This window comes from Podarcis filfolensis (genome assembly GCF_964270895.1).
Source record: "Podarcis filfolensis genome assembly, chromosome: 9".
NCBI lineage: Eukaryota > Metazoa > Chordata > Lepidosauria > Squamata > Lacertidae > Podarcis > Podarcis filfolensis.
In genome coordinates, this window is record NC_139610.1 from 71,704,331 (window position 1) to 71,724,647 (window position 20,317).

Below are 20,317 nucleotides of genomic sequence, written 5' to 3' on the forward strand. Positions count from 1 at the left end.
TGATATCATCTGGCCCAGGAATCTTCTGGAAAGACTTCTCATTGAATGCTACCTGCAAAAAGAGTTAGGCTGCAATTGCTCATGACTCTTGCTTACAAGCCTTTTCCTGGGAAAAGCAGAAATCGAACCGGCCGAAAAGTTCAGAGAAGAGCACTTCTTTGCAACTGCCTCCTCGGGAAGATTTCCAAAAGCACGCAGAGAGAGGGAGACACTCTTATTTATTTTATTAACAAAAAGTCTTAGTAGAACAAAAGCAATTTAACAAGGCAGGCTAAAATATTCATTTAAAACGCCAACAGAAACGGAAACATTAAAAAGAAGCAACATAATAAACAAATACAAAATAAAATCAGTAATTAAAAGAAAATACCAATTACCCCTACTAAAATGTCACGCCTGGGTAGGCTTCCTAGAAGAAATAGGCTTTTAGCAGGCATTAAAAGCAGTACGGTGAAGGCACTTGCCTAATATCAATGGGCAGGGAGTTCCAAAGGGTAGGCTCTGCCACACCGAAGGACCGATTTCTTGCCTGCAAGAAACTAATCTTATGTAGCACTCATAGAAGTGGCAGTTCTGCAGATCTAAGCAGTCAAGCGGGCACATATTCTGCTGCAAGCTAGAATCGAGGCCCTAAATGACAGGGCCACGCCAGCGTCCCATATTTCAGAGGTATTTTGTGTTTTTCATTTTGTGCTTCTGTGCTGCAAACCGCCCTGTGCTCTTTGGATGAAGGGCGATAAGTTTAATAAATAATAATTGTTAAGCTGTGGGTGAACATATCAGACGACACAGCTGTTCTTCAGACAGCTCTTGTTTATTCACAGGCCAGAACAGAACTGGGCTGAAGGGGTCAGCCAACCTGCTTATATAGAGCTCAACTACAAAGCAACAGTAACAACTTTCTGTAACTATCCAATCACTGAACGTCACTTTCAATTCCTTATTTGCATATGTGGACCTGAGTGAAAACTATCTACAGTATCCCCCTGCTGGCCCAGGGTGAGAACTTCAGTACATAACAATAATAGGACTCCCCTCGGCCCCAGAAGGCTTTGTAAGATTTCCAGATCAAGATGGCCCCTCCCTCTCAAACTGCACCCTTGCTTTCTTCAGTTCGGTAAATACTGAATTTCCCCAATTTGGACATATGCATCCTGGGGCCCTGTCCATTGCTGGTGGTGGTGGGCTGTGTGTGGAATGCATCAGTGCACCAAGATGGGGTCACGAAGCTGCCAAAAAAAGCTTTCAGCTAATTTTTGTTTTTTTAAATTACCATGAGCAAGTGGAACGAACAGCATTTAAACGAACAAGTGGGGGAGGGGGCCAGTAAGAAGAATGGTGGTGGTATCTGGCTGCCTTGGGGGACGACAGAAGAATGCTCCTTTAGCGGTGAAGTCAAACCGCAGGAGAGTTGCAGCGCCTGCGTTTGCTGCCAATATGGGAGAGGCGTGTTTTATTGCAAGCAGGACAGATGAAGGCGTCCGGTTGTGCTGCTTCAGGTGCACCAGGGGGGATGGTGAGGCAGGATTTAAAAAAATGGTAGTCATACCTCATGTTACGTTTGCTTCATGTTACGTGTTTTCAGGTTGTGTCCCGCGGCGACCCGGAAGTACAAGAAAGGGTTACTTCCAGGTTTCGTCGCTCGCACAAAAGCACTAAATCGCGCTCTGCGCATGTGCACAAGCGCCAAATCACGCTGCGCACCTGCACAGATACGGCGATTCAGGTTGCGGGCTTTTCATGTTGCGAACGGGGCTCCGGAACAGATCCCGTTCGCAACCAGAGGTACCACTGTACAATCTATTTTTTCGTAGAAAAGAAAACGGCAGGCCTGATAAAAAAGAAAGAATAGGCCGTTTCTAGGAAGGAGGAAAGAGTGCAGTTGTGGGAACCATTTTGAAAAAAATATTCAAAGTGCTGCTGTTAGCTTACTTTGCCCAATTATGTGCCCACTGCTCCACTTTGATCTGTGGAATGGGCACTTTTATGAGTGCCACGGGTTCATTCCACATTTTAAGCCTATTAGTATGGCATCACCTGCCTTCTGTGCCTCCCTGCCTATTAATGCCCGGCAGGTGCCTTCACTGTACACACACACAAATTGTATTATTTGTTACTATTATTGAATACTTTATACCGTTTTTTACAAACTGCTTTAGAGTAGGGCTGGGCGGTATCTGGTTTCCAACATCGTGATATATCACCAGCTAAAAGTCGTGATACACCGATATACCACAATGTCCGAAATAAGGATGGAGCTACGTAGAGGCACTGGCTGGCTTCACAGTCTCTCCCACATTGTGATCTTGGGATAGCAAACGTACAGCTAGACATCATGATTCGCAAAATATTGCCAGGTCAAAAATTATGAAACCACCAGAAGGCGGAAAATGTGAAAACAACGAGAAGAGATTTGGAGATATGCTTCAGAGGTCCAGACTATGGGGAGCCCGGAAAAATTAATAATTACAATTTGGATTACAATTTGGTCTTTTTTAATTTCAGTTTCTTGTTTTTAATTGGATTATGATGCGGATATGTTGATTGGTTGTTTTTATTGGAAAATCAATAAAAATGATTTTTTAAAAAATGAAACCAATAGCATAGTATGGACTTGAAACCAGGTTTGGATGATATTATCGATGCATCGCTCAGTCCTACTTCAGAGGATTTTTTAATCAAGCGGTACATTAATATTGCAAGATAGAAAATGTATTATGGCTGCCTCGCTTCTTCTCACTGATTTTGCTTGCTGCTCTGCAGAGTCAGAGCATAGCCACCCTGGCTAGTGGCCATCAATGGCCCTCTCCCCCTTCATGAATTTGCCAACTACTCTTGTAAGGTAAAGGGTAAAGGGACCCCTGACCATTAGGTCCAGTCGTGGCCAACTCTGAGGTTGTGGCTCTCATCTCGCTTTATTGGCCGAGGGAGCCAGCGTACAGCTTCTGGGTCATGTGGCCAGCATGACTAAGCCACTTTTGGCGAACCAGAGCAGTGCACAGAAACGCCGTTTACCTTCCCACCAGAGTGGTACCTATTTATCTACTTGCACTTTGACGTGCTTTCGAACTGCTACGCTGGCAGGAGCAGGGACCGAGCAACGGGAGCTCACCCCGTTGCGGGGATACGAACCACTGACCTTCTGATCGGCAAGTCCTAGGCTCTGTGGTTCAACCCACAGCGCCACCCAACTACTCTTGTAAAGCCACCCATATCAGGGGCCACCACTAGGAGTAGGTTACACGTGCTGCATCAAGAGAAGCCCTATTCTCTTAAGAGGTATGCCAGGGCAGAGCAGAGGAAGCGTGCAGGAAGGCAACTGGTGAACGGCGAATAACGGCCGTGAGCATCGCGCGATGCCCGTGGAGGAAGTGGATTCAAACAGAAGCAAAACTCTGCGTGGAATTGTGTTTGCATAGAATGCAAGGGGAGGGGCTACCTGTCGGGAGCAGAACCATCCCCAAAATTGGGTCACACCTGTTGCTCTGTCTCTTGCCTTTGTACAGTAGGTAACAGAGCCACTCGCAAGGCGGAGATATCTATTCACACGCAGACATTCCCCCATCAATTCTCCATCCAAAGGCATTATTATTCCAGTTCAAGGAGACATTCCAGACATGAAAGAGCATTCAACGAGGGTACAGAAGAGGGTCAACAGTCTTTATGGGTCACATAAAGAGGTCCTGGGGGTCGTATTTGGCCTAGGAGTCAACTCTTGATATAGAGGCACTGGGTGAGGAGGGATGATGATCTTAACACTTGCCCGGGAACAAATCAATCTATTTGGATGGCCAGGAATTCTTCTACTTTTCTCGCCCCCCCCCCAAGATTCCTATTTCTTCTTGTAAAGTGCAAAAGCCACCACTGCCACCACCACGGCACACCCTGCGAGGAGCCACGGATAACTGCGTGAAGTCAATGGTGCATCGCCTCTCTCGCTGCGGGGGGAATCCCTCGCACTTTTGGAGCGGGGCCTGGCGCTTTTGACCGGCCGCTGCCTGTCCTCCGAGTGGGGCGAGGCACCCGGGGATTGTTTGCCAGGGCTGCCCGGCAAACCAGGGGCTCCTTCGAGATCCACACTAGGGCTCTCCTCCATTTTGAAGGTGAAGGTTCGGATGGAACCATCACCGTCCTGGTGGTTGCCGCGTGAAAGCTGACGGGAAGGGTCGCGGGTTCCATCCCTGCCCGGAACAGCGACATCGGCTGGACTAGAGCGTCTCTCTTCGGATGAGCTGGGATTGCTGATCATCAAAGGGTCGCTGCCCTCAGAGAAATCGCTAAAGCGAAGCCTGTCTGACCTCCCTGAATACGCAGGATTTGTCTCTTTTTCACTCAGCTGCTGATCAGGCGATCCTGCTGCGTTTACGCTCTGTACTGAATGCAGAACGCCCGGTTTGCAGGGTTCGTCGTCGTCGTGATTGGTAGAGAAGACACCGTGATCTCTGGGACGGTGAAAGACTTTGTTCGTACTCGGCCTTGAATCTCCACTCACAGCAGAGGGCTGGGTCACCTGCAGGAGACCAGACAATAGGTAAGAAAAACCCACCTACGCACTTCTTTGCCTGCCTGCCTTCCTCCCTCCCTCCAATCCCCCCCCCAACAATTCACCCTTCAGTACTTATCCCACAAGAGTTTTGGGATTCCATAATTCCTGCATTGCTGGGGTTCGGAGTAGAGGGCCCTGGCCCAGGTCCCTTGCAACTCTCTGATTCCATGCATTCAGATGCAGAGCACGGGATTTGTAGCACGTGGCTGGGACAGTTCAATCAGATTAATAATAATACAGTGGTACCTCGGGTTAAGAACTTAATTCATTCCGGAGGTCCGTTCTTAACCTGAAACTGTTCTTAACCTGAGGTACCAGAGGCCTCCCACTGCCACCACGTGATTTGTGTTCTCACTCTGAAGCAAAGTTCTTAACCTGAGGTACTATTTCTGGGTTAGCAGAGTCTGAAGCGTCTATAACCCAAGGTACCACTGTAACAATAATAATAATAATAATAATAATGTGCAATCCCTGGCTTATTATTATTAGAGAACAACAACTACCAGACTTTTAGAAGCCAGCCCTGTTTGGGGAAGCTTTTAATGTTTGATGCATTACTGTATTTTAATATTCTGTTGGAAGCTGCCCAGAGTGGCTGGGGAAGCCCAGCCAGATGGGCGGGGTATAAATAATTTTGTTGTTGTTGTTGTTGTTGTTGTTCAGTGGAATCATCTGAGATAGCAGGGTCTCTAGAGCAGCGGGAGCCAACGGGATGCCCTCCAGGTATTTTTTGAAGCTGCCACTAGTGCAGAACGCCGGGGCCAGACGGCTTGCGGGAGCAGATTACTGGCAACATGTTACTCTGCTGCTAGGAGAGCTGTACTGGTTGCAAATTTGCTAGTGGGCCAGGTTCAAGGCGAATACACAAATTCACAAACAACCCAGGCCCCAAAGTGCCTTCGGGACTGTCCGATTCCTTATGCTCCACCTACCTACACCAGGGGTAGGCAACCTAAGCCCCGGGGGCCGGATGCGGCCCAATCGCCTTCTAAATCTGGCCCGCGAACGGTCCAGGAATCAGCGTGTTTTTACATGAGTAGAATGTGTCCTTTTGTTTAAAACCCATCTCTGGGTTATATGTGGGGCATAGGATTCCGTTCATTTTTATTTATTTTTTTCAAAATATAGTCTGGCCCACCACTTGGTCTGAGCGACGGTGGACCGGCCCCCTGCTGAAAAAGGTTGCTGACCCCTGACCTACACCACCGAGATCCTCTGATGGGGTGTGATGGCATGGGAGTCTGATTCAGAGGCTGAACCGGAGGAATCCCAGCCTGCACAGGAGTCCCCTCCTCCAGGGCCGGCTGAGCCGGGGCAGGGGCTTGAACCTGAAGGGCCCTCACCTGTGCCGGATCCTCAGGAGCAGACACCAGCTGAATCCGCTCTGGCTCCGGCGGTGATCGAGGACCCACTGCCTGCAGGGGCTCCTCTCCCAGCCCTGTCAGGGGAAGGTGAGGTTGCCTCTGGGTCCAGTAACCCTCCAGCCTCTCCTGAGCTGCAGAGGCTCAGGGCAGAGAGGCGGAGGGAACTAAGTTCCCGCAGGAGGAGTGCTCACCTTAAGGCCAGGAGAGGTGAGTCACCTGTGGGCCGGGACTGCCCTAGGCCTCAGAGGAGATAAAGGCCAGTCAGCCCAGTCCCAGGTTGCGGGAGCAACATCGTTGGTTACCTGTTCCTACCGGCACCCTGTCCTGCTTTCTGCCAGAGTTCCTGACCTCACTCCCTACCTTGGACGCCGGTTCAGCCTCGGACTACGCCGCACAGTAACCCCCCGGGAGCAGCACATGGGGTGCTTTTGGTGGCTCCCTATACCCCTGAGGTCTGCTTGGCCTTCCCTAGGGGATCAGGTGCCCAGTGATGGGGACAGGTTGTTGACAGGTGAGCTGCTGTCGGTCAGAGCAGGCTAGGCGCTCAAATGGGGAGATGGACTCCTCATTTCCCAATTTCCCCGGCCTTTCCCTTTTCGTTCCCCGTGACCGGCTGCCATTCCGCCGCAAGCTCCGCACCCCCAGAAGCGTGGAACAGCTTACCTCCTCTGGCGCCACCTTGTACGCGGCTGTGTCAGTCAAACCCCCACTATGAATGGGAGTTTTAGACGCGTCGCTTGGAGCAGCCGAAAGCCAGGGAGACGAGTTAGGTGGGATCACGTCGGTGGAGGAGGAACCGTCGAAGGCGGAAGGCGGAGGTCGACTCTGCCGTAAAGGTGTAGTGCTGGGCGTGGAGTGAGTCTGTCCTCTGTTTGAAGGGCTACTGAGGAACTGGGAGCTGCCAGATGGAGGGCTGTCAAGAAATTCTGCATTTGAAGGGAGGGCAGCAGCAACCTTCACAGGAATGCGGGGACCTGCAAGGGAACAACGCATGCAATTATTCATCAGCACATGGGATGGTGCCCATCAGGGTGGATAAAAACCAATGATTTTTTAAAAATAAAAAATAAAAAAATCAGATTTTTTGGGTTTAAATTGGATTTTTAAAATAAAATGCTTTGGGAGGAAAAATCTTTCTATAGATGGTTTTCTATTTAAATCACATTGTAGTCAGAAGGAAATAAGGATTTGTTTTATGTTTTTCATGTGTGCTAAAACTCAGTCTGTTTAAAACAAATAAAAAACACAAAAAACCCCACCTTTTAACCAAGTCAGTTAACAAACATGGATACATATGCTATTGTTTTAGTTAAATTGTTTAAATTGTTGTTAAGGAAATGATTATTTTCCTCCTTCCAATAAAGTACAGCAGAAAAGTTGTCCAAATATAAACAGTTAACTTATGAAACCTCACTATAATTTCATAATTATCAGTCTGTATTTCTAATAATACAACCAAATCAGTAATTTTTGATATAACTGTAAAAACTACTCTGAAAATTTATTATTCCAAAAATGAAACCTTCATCTGGTTGTAAATATTAAGATTATACCAGCAAGAATGAGTCTTTCAGTAAAAAAAATATGATGTAAATCAAATCTTACTGTCTAGTGATTTAAATCAAGTCTTACTGACTAGAGATTTAAATCAATTTGATTGAAATCAAATCCACCATGGTGCACATGCTATGTTTTATATGCGCAGGAAGAGCAAGTAGCCATGTGGCTTTAGACACAGAATTTGGCTCCCGGGCACCTGTGCTTTCATTGAGGAGAAGCACGCACCAAACCTCCTGTCAAGTTTATAGTCCTCATGGTTGGGAAGACAGGACTGAGAGTGCGGCTGAAATCCTAGAATCGATGCTGATCGAGGTGGTTTCGAACAGTCAAGACAGCAGAGCTTCAGGACTTTAAAACACTGGTTCCCCCACCCAACAACTAGGGAAAAGAACAGAAAACCATGCAAAAAAGGAGGCTGTGGAAATTGTCCTGGACGCGGGTGGCGCTGTGGTGTAAATCCACCCCCATCGTCTAGCCCCGACACTGAGGTCCAGCGCCAAGGGCTTCTGGCAGTTCCCTCACTGCGAGAAGCGAAGCTACAGGAAACCAGGCAGAGAGACTTCTCGGTGGTGGCACCCGCCCTGTGGAACGCCCTCCCATCAGATATCAAAGAAATAAACAACTATCTGACATTTAGAAAACATCTGAAGACAGCCCTGTTTAGGGAAGTTTTTAATGACTGATGTTTTAATGTATTTTTAATATTTGGTTGGAAGCTGCCCACAGTGGCTGGGGAAACCCAGCCAGATGGGCAGGGTATGTATGTATGTATGTATGTATGTATGTATGTATGTATGTATAAATAAATAAATTTATTATTATTATTATTATTATTATTATTATTATTATTATTATTATTGCCGCATGGGACTCAGACCTGTTGAATGGTTTCTTTCAATTTTAGGTTTCATTATTGTTTCACAAGATGTGTATGTCTTTAAAGGGCCAGAGCAAATAACATGACCTAGTTTTACAGCTGTGAAGCAGTATAGTAGCTGCTGTTATGTTAATTAACCTGTTGGGTATAGTATATACCCAGAGCAGCATGTAGCTCTCTCAGTACCCTGGCGGATGGGTCACGCTTATTGATATATTGTAATTTAGTGTAAAAGGAGTTTTTGCTTTTGTTACTGAAATCTAGCAAAAGTTATTTTGCGTTCCTTGAACGTGTGGTCTCCCCAGCATGCTTTCTGCAGCGCAACTGATCTGCAAAATAACCACGTCCTTACCTCTTCCCGGGCCATTTCCAGGCAGGCAGTCTGTTGGGCTTGCTCCAAACCCCACTGGGGCAGAGGGGGCACGTCCATCTCCTTTCTGCTGGCGCCCCAGGCCTACTCCCTGCTCTGCATCGAACTGCCTTTGCAGGAGGAGAGGGCTGCCTACGTCCTCTGGACCGTCCAGCACATCCTCGTTGCGATAGCCCCGCAAGGCCTGGATCTTCTGCTCCCGCAGGGATGCCTTGTCTTCATGCCCCGAAGCCAGTGGGGACCTGCTGTCAGGAGAGGAGTAGTAATCTTCCACCGGCTGGTTCCCAGGCGTTCCGGGATCAGGAGGCGTAGCCAGCCCTGGCAAAACGGCACTGTCGATGGGATGGTTCCTGTTCCCAAAATAGCCGTTCTTCACGCAAACAGGGCGGGGCTGGCGGCCGTCCCACTTCTGCACCGAAGGACCCGCGTCGGGCCTTGAGGATGCTGGTGTGTTGCTTGGCAGAACCTCCCCAGGCGCCTCTCCAAGGCAGCCTCGGCTCGGAATGGCCTGGGCATCCTCCGCAGGAGCAGCTACAACATTGCCTCTGGTCTGAAAAGAACAAATCATAGACTCATGGAATTGTACAGTTAGAAGGGAACCCCAAAGGTCTTCTAGCCCGGCCCCTCGCAATGGAGGGATCTGTTGGGATACTGCCAGGAGACGGGGGCATTTGGCAGGCCCCCAAGCTTGCTCCAGCCACTGGCCGGCAGCCGGACGATCTCCGGTACAGCATCAATCAATCAGCGACTTGAGCCTCAGTAGCCTTCTGAAGCTATCGAGCACGCTAATTAGAGTGAGTAAATCTCCACAACGGAAGTGGCGGACAGAGATGTGTGTAAGCATAAGCGTTTATTCAGCATAGTTCAGGAACAAAGGATAAAACATGTCTGCTTCCCTTCGTGTCCAGCAAAACAGCAGTAACACAAAAGCTACCAGAGTTTTCGCTCTATTAGACACACCGGACGATTGGACGCACCTAGTTTTTAGGGGAGGAAAACAAGAAATAAGAAAGGGAATAAGAGGGAGCACTCCTCCATCTTCGCTCACGAGGCTTTGCGGGGCTAACTCTGAAGCCAGGAAAGCAAGCGGGATCAGTGCAAGCCTACTGGCTTTCCTCCCGCAAGAGCCGCACGCTCTTTAAAGGGAGCACGGCTCCTGGGGGCTTTTCCGCAAAAGCCAGGGATAGCCACATGACGCCTCCGCAGGGCAGCGGGATGAAGGCTCCCCGCTCCCCTGCGGAGACTTCATCCCATACAGCTTCCGAGTCATGTGGCCAGCATGAGTAAGGCGCTTCTGGCGAATTAGAGCCGCGCACGGAAACGCCGTTTACCTTCCCGTCGGAGTGGGTTAAACCACAGAGCCTAGGACTTGCCAATCAGAAGGTCGGCGGTTCGAATTCCCGCAACGGGGTGAGCTCCCATTGCTCGGTCCCTGCTCCTGCCAACCTAGCAGTTCGAAAGCACGTCAAAGTACAAGTAGATAAATAGGTACCACTCCGGCGGGAAGGTAAACGGCATTTCCATGCGCTGCTCTGGTTCGCCAGAAGCGGCTTAGTCATGCTGGCCACATAACCTGTACGCTGTACACCGGCTCCCTCGGCCAATAAAGCAAGATGAGCGCCACAACACCCAGAGTTGGTCATGACTGGACCTAATGGTCAGGGGTCCCTTTACCTTTACCTTTAAAGGACAGTTGTAAAAACCTAAAAACACTAGCAGGGCTGAAGTAGCTCCTACAGTGTAGATAAGATGTGAGAAGATAAAATACGCTAGTGGGTTTAATAAAGGATACCATCTGAAGTCACAAGCTTGGCAGAGCAAAAAGATGTACCGTATTTTTCGCTCTATAAGACACACTTTTCCCTCCTAAAGGGAAGGGGAAATGTGTGTGCGTCTTATGGAGCGAATGCAGACTGCACAGCTATCCCAGAAGCCAGAACAGCAAGAGGGATTGCTATGCAGCTGTTCTGGCTTCTGAGATTCAGAATATTTTTCTTCTTGTTTTCCTCCTCCAGAAACTAGGTGCGTCTTATGGTCTGGTGCGTCTTATAGAGCAAAAAATACGGTGTATGTTGCTTAAAGTATGATAAGAAAGAATATGTAAAGAAAATAATAAAAATTTATGGGGTGGGGAGGACAGTGGTGGTGGACTCTCCTTCTTTGGAAGTTTTTGAGCAGAGGTTGGATGGCCATCTGCCAGGGATGCTATAGTTGAGATTCCTGCACTGCAGGGGGTTGGACTAGATGACCTTTGGGTCCCTTCTAACTCTACGATTCTATGAAAGGTAAGGGAAGAGAAACCAATCTTAGGCTTTACCTCAGGGCTCCGAGGGAGACGTTCAGTTTCTTGAACAGGAGTGCTGTAATCAGGCATGTCTTCAGAGGCTGCATTAGTGGCGAAGTGGGGTGGGTCTGAGACACCTGTGGGCAACGGGGGCTGGACTGGCAGGGGCACGTCAGAAGAGGGTGGGCTGGGCTTCACAGCTGGCACCTGGGAGCTATTCACCACAGCTGGTGAGGCAGCAACTGCCGGCACATTCCTTCGAGGGGCTGGAGGAGGAAGACACAGCAGCAGCACAGAGGTTAATTTCTTCTTCCTTTATTTCCAAATAGCGATTACTGAATTTTAATAGCAAACAGGATTTAAAAATAAAATGAAAGAAAGAAAGAAAGAAAGAAGAGAAAAGTTGTTACAGTTGCCAATAAGGGTTACAGTGGTACCTCAGGTTAAGAACTTAATTCGTTCCGGAGGTCCATTCTTAACCTAAAACTGTTCTTAACCTGAGGTACCACTTTAGCTAATGGGGCCTCCCGCTGCTGCCACACAATTTCTGTTCTCATCCTGAAGCAAAGTTCTTAACCCGAGGTACTATTTCTGGGTTAGCGGAGTCTGTAATCTGAAGCATCTGTAACCTGAAGTGTCTGTAACCCAAGGTACCACTGTATAGGGTACAGCTATGTGATTTACAGAGTCAATAATAAAACTGAAAACTGATTCATGCCCCCACCCAACTCATGTTCATGAGGAAAAGGATGTGTGGTCTATTATTACACGGGGTTCTATGGTCTAGACTCTAAATCAAAACAACTGCAATTTTTTTGCCCCCGAAAAGGACCACTGGTTTACACATTCATTCATTTGGATTATATACTGCCCTTTTACAAAGCTGACAACCTCCATTATTGCTGTTAAGAAGCAAAATAATAATAATAATAATAATAATAATAATAATAATAATAATAATAAATTGAATGCAAAAGGCGGAAGGGCAACTTACGGAGCCGCCAACGGTCGTAAACTTCCCTGATTTCATTCGCCAGCTCGCTGTGGTTCTGGTCCTCGAGAGCGTTGATGAGGAACGTCACCCAGCCCCTCCTCTTCCGGAGGTGCTGAAACAACTCCCACACAGTCAGGTCATTCCCTCGCATTAAGCATTCACTTTTAATTTGTTGCTGCGGAAATGGGGGACATGAAAATGCAAAGCTCAGGAACGAGGGGGTGGGGGGAGAAAGAGAGACAGAACAGCATCACCGAAGCCCTGGGAAGGTTTAAAATTGGGATTCCCATGGCAGCATGCTAGCAAGTCCCCAGCTCTGTCTCCAGCCAGCATCTCCAGACCAGAGCTCTCAACGTGGAGTTGGATGGATGCATGTGAGAAGTGCTGTTCTGGATCCGGCCAAAGGCCATACAGCCCAGTATCCTGTTCTCACAGTGGCCAGCCGGATGCCTTTGGAAAGCCCAAACGTCAGACCCGAGGGCGACAGCAACCGGTATCCAGGAGGCAAATTGCTTCCGACACAGTCGCTATTGCTAGCTTCCTCCTCCATGAATCTGTCTAAGCCTCTTTGAAAGCCGTCCAAGTTGTGGCCGTCGCTACGTCTCAGAAAGCCACAGGAATGGTTTAGACATGCCTGTCCCAGGGTTAAGAAAAACCCTCCCACAATTAACTGTCAAATAGCTACGGTAATAATGAGAATCACGGGTTTGCAACGTACCGCATTTTTCGTTCTATAGGACGCACTTTTCCCCCTCCAAAAACGAAGGGGAAAATGTGTGTGCGTCCTATGGAGCGAATGCAGGCTTTCGCTGAAGTCTGGAGAGCGAGAGGGGTCGGTGCGCACTGACCCCTCTCGCTCCCAGGCTTCAGGGATAGCCACCTGAAGCCTCCGGAACACAGCGGGGGAGGAGGAGGAGCGCCGTCCAGGTTCCCTGTGCAGCCGTCTCAGCCCCATGCCTTGCCCCGGGCGGCAGCGTCCCGGTGCCTCTTTCCTCCGCGGCAGCTCTGGCAGCGCGGGCTACGGGGAGAAAGGAAGAGCGAGAGAGGGAGGAGGAGGAGCGCAGTCCAGGTTCCCTGTGCAGCCGTCTCACCCCCTGCCTTGCCCCGGGCGGCAGTGTCCCGGTGCCTCTTTCCTCCGCGGTGGCTGTGGCAGCGGCGGTAGCGGGCTCTGGGGGGGGGAGGAAGAGCGAGAGAGGGGGAGGAGGAGCACTGTCCAGGTTCCCCGCGCAGCTTTCTTGGCCCCGTGCCTTGCCCCGGGTGGCAGCGTCCCCGTGCCTCTTTCCTCCGCGGCAGCCGTAGCAGCGGCAGCGGGGTGGAGCGAGATGCATAGGCAGGACAGGCGGCAGCGGCCCGGGGAGTGCAGCGCGTCAGCCACCTCCCCTTTCTGGCCATTCATCGCTACCTCCACGCTGCAGTTGAAAAGGTCGCTTTTTAAAAAAACAAACAAACCGCCTGCCGCCGGGAGCCCAGTAGGAAGTTGTTCGAGCTGACATTCTCCGCCCGCCCCCATCCGGGCTGGGTGAGGCGGGCAAGCGGTGCGTCTCTCTCCCCCCCCTTTCTGGAGCGCACGGCCAATTTGGGAGGGAAGGGACGCTCTTCCGGGGTGGGGGATCCGCTCCTGGTTGCACCACCGTTGCATTGGGGGAGGATGCGAACCTGAACGAGGAAGCAGATCCTGTGCGGGGCTGCACCGAGCAAAGGCGCGCTGCGTCGAAGGTTCCTATTGAACTCAATGGCGCTCGCGCTTAGTTCGCGGGGCCACAGGGCAATCCTCTCTGGTCTACTCAGAAGCAAGTCTCAGCGATGCTGAGGGAATCTCACTCCCAAGATAAGTGTGCCGGCTGTTGCAGCCTCAGGCGCAGCAATACAACTGTAGCTGCACTTGATGGCACACTTAGCTCACGTGGGAACGAAACCAAAATCAGGGACGTCGAAGCTGTGACGTTCCGGGTGTTGCTGGGCTACAAATCCCATCACCGCTGGCTGATGGGAGCTGGAGCCCAACAATATATGGAGGGCTACATCCCTCCCCACAACCTATACGTGGAAAAGAACTACGAAAAAGGGAGAGAGAGAGATACTAGGCTATCAGAGATCGCAAAGCTCTTGCAAACTATTTTTAGCTGAGCTGAGAACTAGTGGTATCAGGAAATCCTTAAACGTGCTCATAAACCATGCAAGCAGCTTTAAATTTCACTTCTGCTTTTTCTTGAAATAAAGAGAAGCAGGACAAACTAAAAGGGAACTCTGCACTGGTGGGGCATTTAAATGTCTTGCTTTAGCCCTTTTGCAAAGAGGAATTTAAAATGCAGCATAGGTTTTTCTGGTGTTTTCTTTTTTTACCACCCTGGCATCTTTCATGTTTAATAAAAGTGTTCTTGGTGAAATATGGAAGAAGAAAAAAGCAGAGATGGAGAGCTGCGCAGTGCCTCTTCAGCCAAGTGGGAGGAGAAATGGAAGGGGCTCCGTTTCTCCTGCCGCTTCGCTGAAGGGGCGCTGAGCAGAGAGGGGGAGAATTTTTTTCCCTTTGTTCTCCCCCTCTAAAACAAGGTGCGTCCTGTGGTCGGGAGCGTCCTATAGTACGAAAAATTTGGGTGCCTGCATAAGCACAGACGCACCTGCTATCTTGCAATACCCAGAGCAACTTTACAACTGCTTCAAAACAAGTCTGTGCTGCTGATGGGGAAGCCTGAGCTGAACAGAATGAAAAGGTAATGTATCAATACATCACACGGGACTGGTTTGAGGGCTAGAGCACGATGGCGCCTTCACCCAGTGGCATATTGCAAGTGGAGGGTGAAACTTCCACCACTCATGAGCTTCTCTGCCACCAGTGCCCAGCTGTGGAGACAGAGCGTTGCCGTCATGGGTTGCAAGTCCAGGTATGTATTTTAGGGCACTGTTTTGTGAAGTATTCTCTACATTTCCCCCATGCTTTTTGAAACTCTTGTCTAGTGTGATCTCTAATTGCCTCTGTTAATCTAGCCAGTTCAATATATTCTAACAGTTTATCTTGCCATTTCTTTTTTGTTGGCAGTTCCTTTTTTCCAGTTTTTAGCAATTAGGATCCTTGCTGCTCCTGTGGCATAGAGGAATATTTTCTGATCCTCTCTTGCTATACCTGTGTCCGTTATCCCTAGTAGAAAAGCTTCTGTATTTTTCATAAAGTTATACGTAAAACATTTTTTTAAGCTCATCATACACTGTGTTCCACTGTGTTTGGAAGTCCTCCCTGACAGTGAACGCAGACGGGGAAGACTTCCTGTCATACCTGCTCCGGAGCATCCTTCCCCTGTGTGTGACCAGGTAGATGGGCGTGACCCTAGCAGACCCTATAAAGGCGCTAGTCATGCAACCATCTCCCTCTCTTGCTCTTTTGGCCCTTTGGCTCTTGCACCTGCTCTTTTGCCATCTTCCTTCTTAGCCAGCAGCACATGGCTCATCCTTACAGAGGATGGAAGCCACAAGGTGGAAAGTCTGAGGCCTAGCTCAGACTTCTTTTCTCTACAGAAGTACCTGTAACTACAAGATAAAGGTTACCTTCAGGACAATACTGTGAACTGAATGTAAGTAAACTTCACCATTCCTTTTAAAAGAAGACCGTCGTGTCATTATTGTTTTTAAGAGGGAACTATCCAATCTGGACAAGCCAGACTGGATTGCTCAACTCAAATCATTCTAACGAATCAATCAATCAACTTGTTTCCAGCAATGTGCAAAGGGAATGTGCTCTGCTACTAGCTCACTAGCATAAGTGAGGAAGGATATAGCTCGGCTTCTAATACCATCCTTCCAGACATTCTTATCAAAAAGCTGATGGAACTAGACCTTTCTTCTACCATGTGTGACTGGATTAAAGACTTTCTGAGGGATCAGACACAAAAAGTGAGGACTGGGCCTGTTACATCTACCTCCCTGAAGCTCAGCACTGGCACCCCACAGGGATGTGTGATGAGTCCCTACCTGTACTCATTGTATACATATGGCTGTATTTCATCTGACCCATCTACTGCAGTTATTAAGTTTGCAGATGATACTACCATAATGGGTCTAATTACAGGTGGAGATGCATCAGCGTACAGAGGGGAGGTTCAAAAAGTATCTACATGGTGCCTAGAGAATAACTTGCGCCTAAATATTAGCAGGGACGCAGGTGGCGCTGTGGGTAAAACCTCAGTGCCTAGGACTTGCTGATCGCATGGTCGGCGGTTCGAATCCCCGCGGCGGGGTGAGCTCCCGTCGTTCGGTCCCAGCTCCTGCCCACCTAGCAGTTCGAAAGCACTCTTAAGTGCAAGTAGATAAATAGGTACCGCTTATAGCGGGAAGGTAAACGGCGTTTCCGTGTGCTGCGCTGGTGCTGGCTTGCCAGAGCAGCTTCCTCACGCTGGCCACGTGACCCGGAAGTGTCTTCGGACGGCGCCGGCACCCGGCCTCTTGAGCGAGATGAGCGCACAACCCTAGAGTCGGACACGACTGGCCCGTATGGGCAGGGGTACCTTTACCTTTAAATATTAGCAAGACAAATGAGATGGTGTTGGAGTTGCAGAGGAAGAGAGGGGAACTAACCCCATTGTATATCGGGGGGGGGGTGTTGTGTGGAGAGAGTCTCTTCCTTTAAATTCCTGGGAGTTTACCTTAGTGAAGACCTCACTTGGAAAAACAATATAACTCAGGTGGTTAGGAAGGCCCAACATAGACTCCATTTCCTCAGGGTCTTGCGAAAGAACAATGTTAAACAACAATTGATGACCTCCTTCTACCGGTCCACGATAGAAAGCGTCCGCTCATATTGTATCGCAGTGTGGTATGTTGGCTTGACAGCCATGGACAGAAAGTCTCTACAGAGGGTGGTGAACACAGCACATGATATCATGGGCTGTTTCCTGAGCCCGCTAGATGACATCGCAAGGAATCGATGCCTTAGGAGAGCGAGAAAAATTCTCATGGACGATTCACACCCCAGCCAGCACCTCTTTAATCTTCTACCCTCGGGCAGGAGATATAGAAGTATAATCAGTCATACCAACAAGCTAAAAACCAGTTTCTGAACAGAAAATAATATAGTGCAACTGACTTTCAGGGTTGGTGTGTTGTGCGACAAGCACACAGAGTGCAATGAGACTGAGTGTTTGTGAGGAGGGGAGGCTCGGTTCATTTCATTGTACTGTACAGTGGTACCTCGGGTTAAGTACTTAATTTGTTCCAGAGGTCCGTTCTTAACCTGAAACTGTTCTTAACCTGAAGCACCACTTTAGCTAATGGGGCCTCCTGCTGCTGCCACGTCGCCAGAGCACGATTTCTGTTCTCATCCTGAAGCAAAGTTCTTAACCCGAGGTACTATTTCTGGGTTAGCGGAGTCTGTAACTTGAAGCGTATGTAACCTGAAGCGTATGTAACCTGAGGTACCACTGTACATTGACAATAAAGGTATTATTATTATATATTTAATCAACATATCCTCTCCTATTATCCACAACATTCCCACAGCCTAAAGACACTACCCTGGACATGCTCTCAAGGGGCAGCTCCCCAATCCAAACACTGGCACCAACAAGAGCAGGGAAATCAGGGGGAAAGTTACCTTGTCTATGTCAGTGAGGCAGCTGAGATAGTCCAGCATCTGAAGGACACGGATGCATCGGAAGTTGCGCTGGTGGGCCCTGATGTATTCCTCCACTTTATCCTCAGCAAACCCCATGTTCAGTCAGCACCTAGAACCAGCAGAATCACAGACAGAACTGTAGAGTTGGGAAAGGCCACAATACAATATGATAATGATATGATAATCTTTATTGTCACTGTCCCATACAGAACAACGAAATAGAAAAAATCTACATCAGACATTCAAAAACCAACATGCCTGCTATCCCAGCCTGTAAAGGTAAAGGTAAAGGTACCCCTGTCCGGACGGGCCAGTCGTGTCCGACTCTAGGGTTGCATGCTCATCTCGCTCTAGAGGCTGTGAGCCGGCGCCGTCCGAAGACACTTCCGGGTCACGTGGCCAGCCTGACGAAGCTGCAGCTGGCGAGCCAGCACCAGCGCAGCACACGGAAATGCCGTTTACCTTCCCACTATAAAGCGGTCCCTATTTATCTACTTGCACTTAAGAGTGCTTTCGAAGTGCTAGGTGGGCAGGAGCTGGGACCGAATGACGGGAGCTCACCCCGCCGCGGGGATTCGAACCGCCGACCATACGATCAGCAAGTCCTAGGCACTGAGGTTTTACCCACAGCGCCACCCGCGTCCCTTCATCCCAGCCTGGTTAAACCCCTAAAAACTCTGATACCCTATAAGTAAATACAATATACTCCCATAGAGACTACCTTAAAAGGTAAAGGGACCCCTGACCATTAGGTCCAGTCATGGCCGACTCTGGGGTTGCGGCGCTCATCTCACTTTATTAGCCCAGGGAGCCGGTGTACAGCTTCTGGGTCATGTGGCCAGTATGACTAAGCCGCTTCTGGCAAACCAGAGCAGCGCACGGAAACGCTGTTTACCTTCCCGCCGGAGCGGTACCTATTTATCTACTTGCACTTTGAGGTGCTTTTGAACTGCTTAGAGATACTGCTTCGAGACTACCTTACACTGCGTTTAAAACCAAAATTGCATCTGGATAGAAACTGTTTCTCAGGCAGCTAGTCCTAGTCTTTATAACCCTGTACCTTCTTTCCAGAAGGCAGAAGCTGAAAGAGATCATTTCCGGTGTGTCATCTAGTCCAACCCCCCACTTTGTCCAATGTGGGACTCAAATCCAGAACTCTGGGATTGAGAGTCTCATGCTCCACCAACTGAGCTATCTGTGAAAGAAGCTGCTCATATCTAACAAAGGGGCTCCGGATTGCAGTGGGAGATGGGCAGGGCTGTCCAAAAGGGAGTGTTAGAAACTCAGATATATAAGCTAGGCGCAAAATGGCTCCTTAAACCAAGGTTGCAATCGCTAAAACGGAATGTCTAGTCGCCATTTTCGGACAAGACAGATCTCAAGTCTTCTTTTTAAAAATAATGGACCGATTGTGATTTGCTTCTCAGTTAAACATCTGGCTAGTTCAAATAACAACCTTAAGCTAAGTTAAGAACTTTGATTTTCACTCCTGGGGCAAATTCTGGGACCTATGGAACTTCTCACCAATCGGAGACTGGGTGGAGCAGGGGCACGTAACAGTTTATTTGCAATGCTAGAAAAGCAATCATCCGGAAAGCTTCACAAATTCTGCCCTCACCTCCAGGAAGTGGAAGAAAAGAGAAACGCAATTCCCAGCAGTTTGGGGGTTTGATTTTTTTAATGAACAGTTAGTTGGACCCAAAATAAGTACAGCAGACAGAGAAAATCGAGGTTTTTCTTATGCACTGACTTCAATTTGAGACATCCAGATGGAGCCTGCATTCTGGTTAGAACGTCCCAGTTACGGTACTGGGAATAACTTCTTCCTGCACGCGCAATCGGGAATCCCTTTCTGCCCATTTCTCTGCAAGCAATATATACACCTGCCGCATTTTGCAAAATAGGTAAAGGCACATCCCCGTTGCTACCTTCCCAGCGCAGCGCAAACTTATGAACCTACTCAGAAGTAAGTCTGCTCAGAAGTAAGTCTACCGAGTCCTACGGCACTTGCTCCCAGGTTCGGGTTGCATCCTTAGCCACGCTTTGAGTTGAATGCGGGTGGGTGAGGTGTGAGGTAGAGGTCAGCCAGGACCCTGGGAGGGGTTAATGCCCCTAGGTCGCCCGAACAGGCCTCTTATCTATTCCCACGCCCCCCGTCCCGCTGGAAATCCCCGTTGGAAATTCCCGATCACGAAAAACGCAAACAGCCTCCTTTCATTACCCCCACTGCAGCGCACTGCATATCCACAGCGGAAAGTGGCGATGCATGACGGGGCAGGAAACCCCCGCTCTCTTGTCTTAGGCCCTGCCCGGCAAAGTGAGCCCGGAAGAGGGGAAAGTGGGAGTTTCTATATGGCGGGGCCAAAAAAATAAAAATAAATCCCAAAACTCTCCAAGTCGAGGAAAGAGTTGCATGCAGAGGAAGGCGGCTCGGCACGCCTCTTTTCTTACCTGGTCTCCACGCGCTTCCAGAGGAAGAATCCGGATTCAGAAGAAAGGAAGTGCAGGCGCTGGGAAGTAAGCAGCAGGCGACTCAGCAAGAACAGCTGCCTTAGGCCGGCCCTCGGCGGCGCGCGCAGATTCCCGGGGATCGTTCTAAGCCCGCCCCGCGCCTGCCTCCGATTGGTCGCTCGGCTTCCGCTCTGCGCTGCTTGTCAAATCCGTTTGGACTGTTGTTGTTGAGTCGTTTAGTCGTGTCCGCCTCTTCGTGACCCCCTGGA

The 20,317-nt window shown here is 49.2% G+C and overlaps 1 protein-coding gene across 1 annotated transcript; it reads right to left on the reverse strand.

The window, feature by feature from the left end:
* Positions 1-201: 201 nt before the first annotated feature.
* MAVS (mitochondrial antiviral signaling protein) lies at positions 202-20,184 on the reverse strand. Its single transcript, XM_083571286.1, has 7 exons — positions 20,049-20,184; positions 17,577-17,706; positions 11,996-12,170; positions 11,035-11,267; positions 8,700-9,267; positions 6,574-6,884; positions 202-4,510 (listed from the first exon to the last, which is right to left on the reverse strand). Exons 2-7 carry the CDS (start codon positions 17,691-17,693, stop codon positions 3,833-3,835), a joined length of 2,082 nt encoding a protein of 693 aa, XP_083427412.1. The 5' UTR covers positions 17,694-17,706; positions 20,049-20,184; the 3' UTR covers positions 202-3,832.
* Positions 20,185-20,317: the final 133 nt, after the last annotated feature.

Bases quoted from the DNA above. Each gene is read 5' to 3' on its own strand.
- MAVS (XM_083571286.1), bottom strand. From the start codon at position 17,693: ATGGGGTTTGCTGAGGATAAAGTGGAGGAATACATCAGGGCCCACCAG. The intron at 12,171-17,576 runs GTAACTTTCCCC...CCATTTCCGCAG, and splicing joins GCCTCACTGACATAGACAAG to CAACAAATTAAAAGTGAATG. The intron at 6,885-8,699 runs GTAAGGACGTGG...GTTCCCTTGCAG, and splicing joins TGGAAATGGCCCGGGAAGAG to GTCCCCGCATTCCTGTGAAG.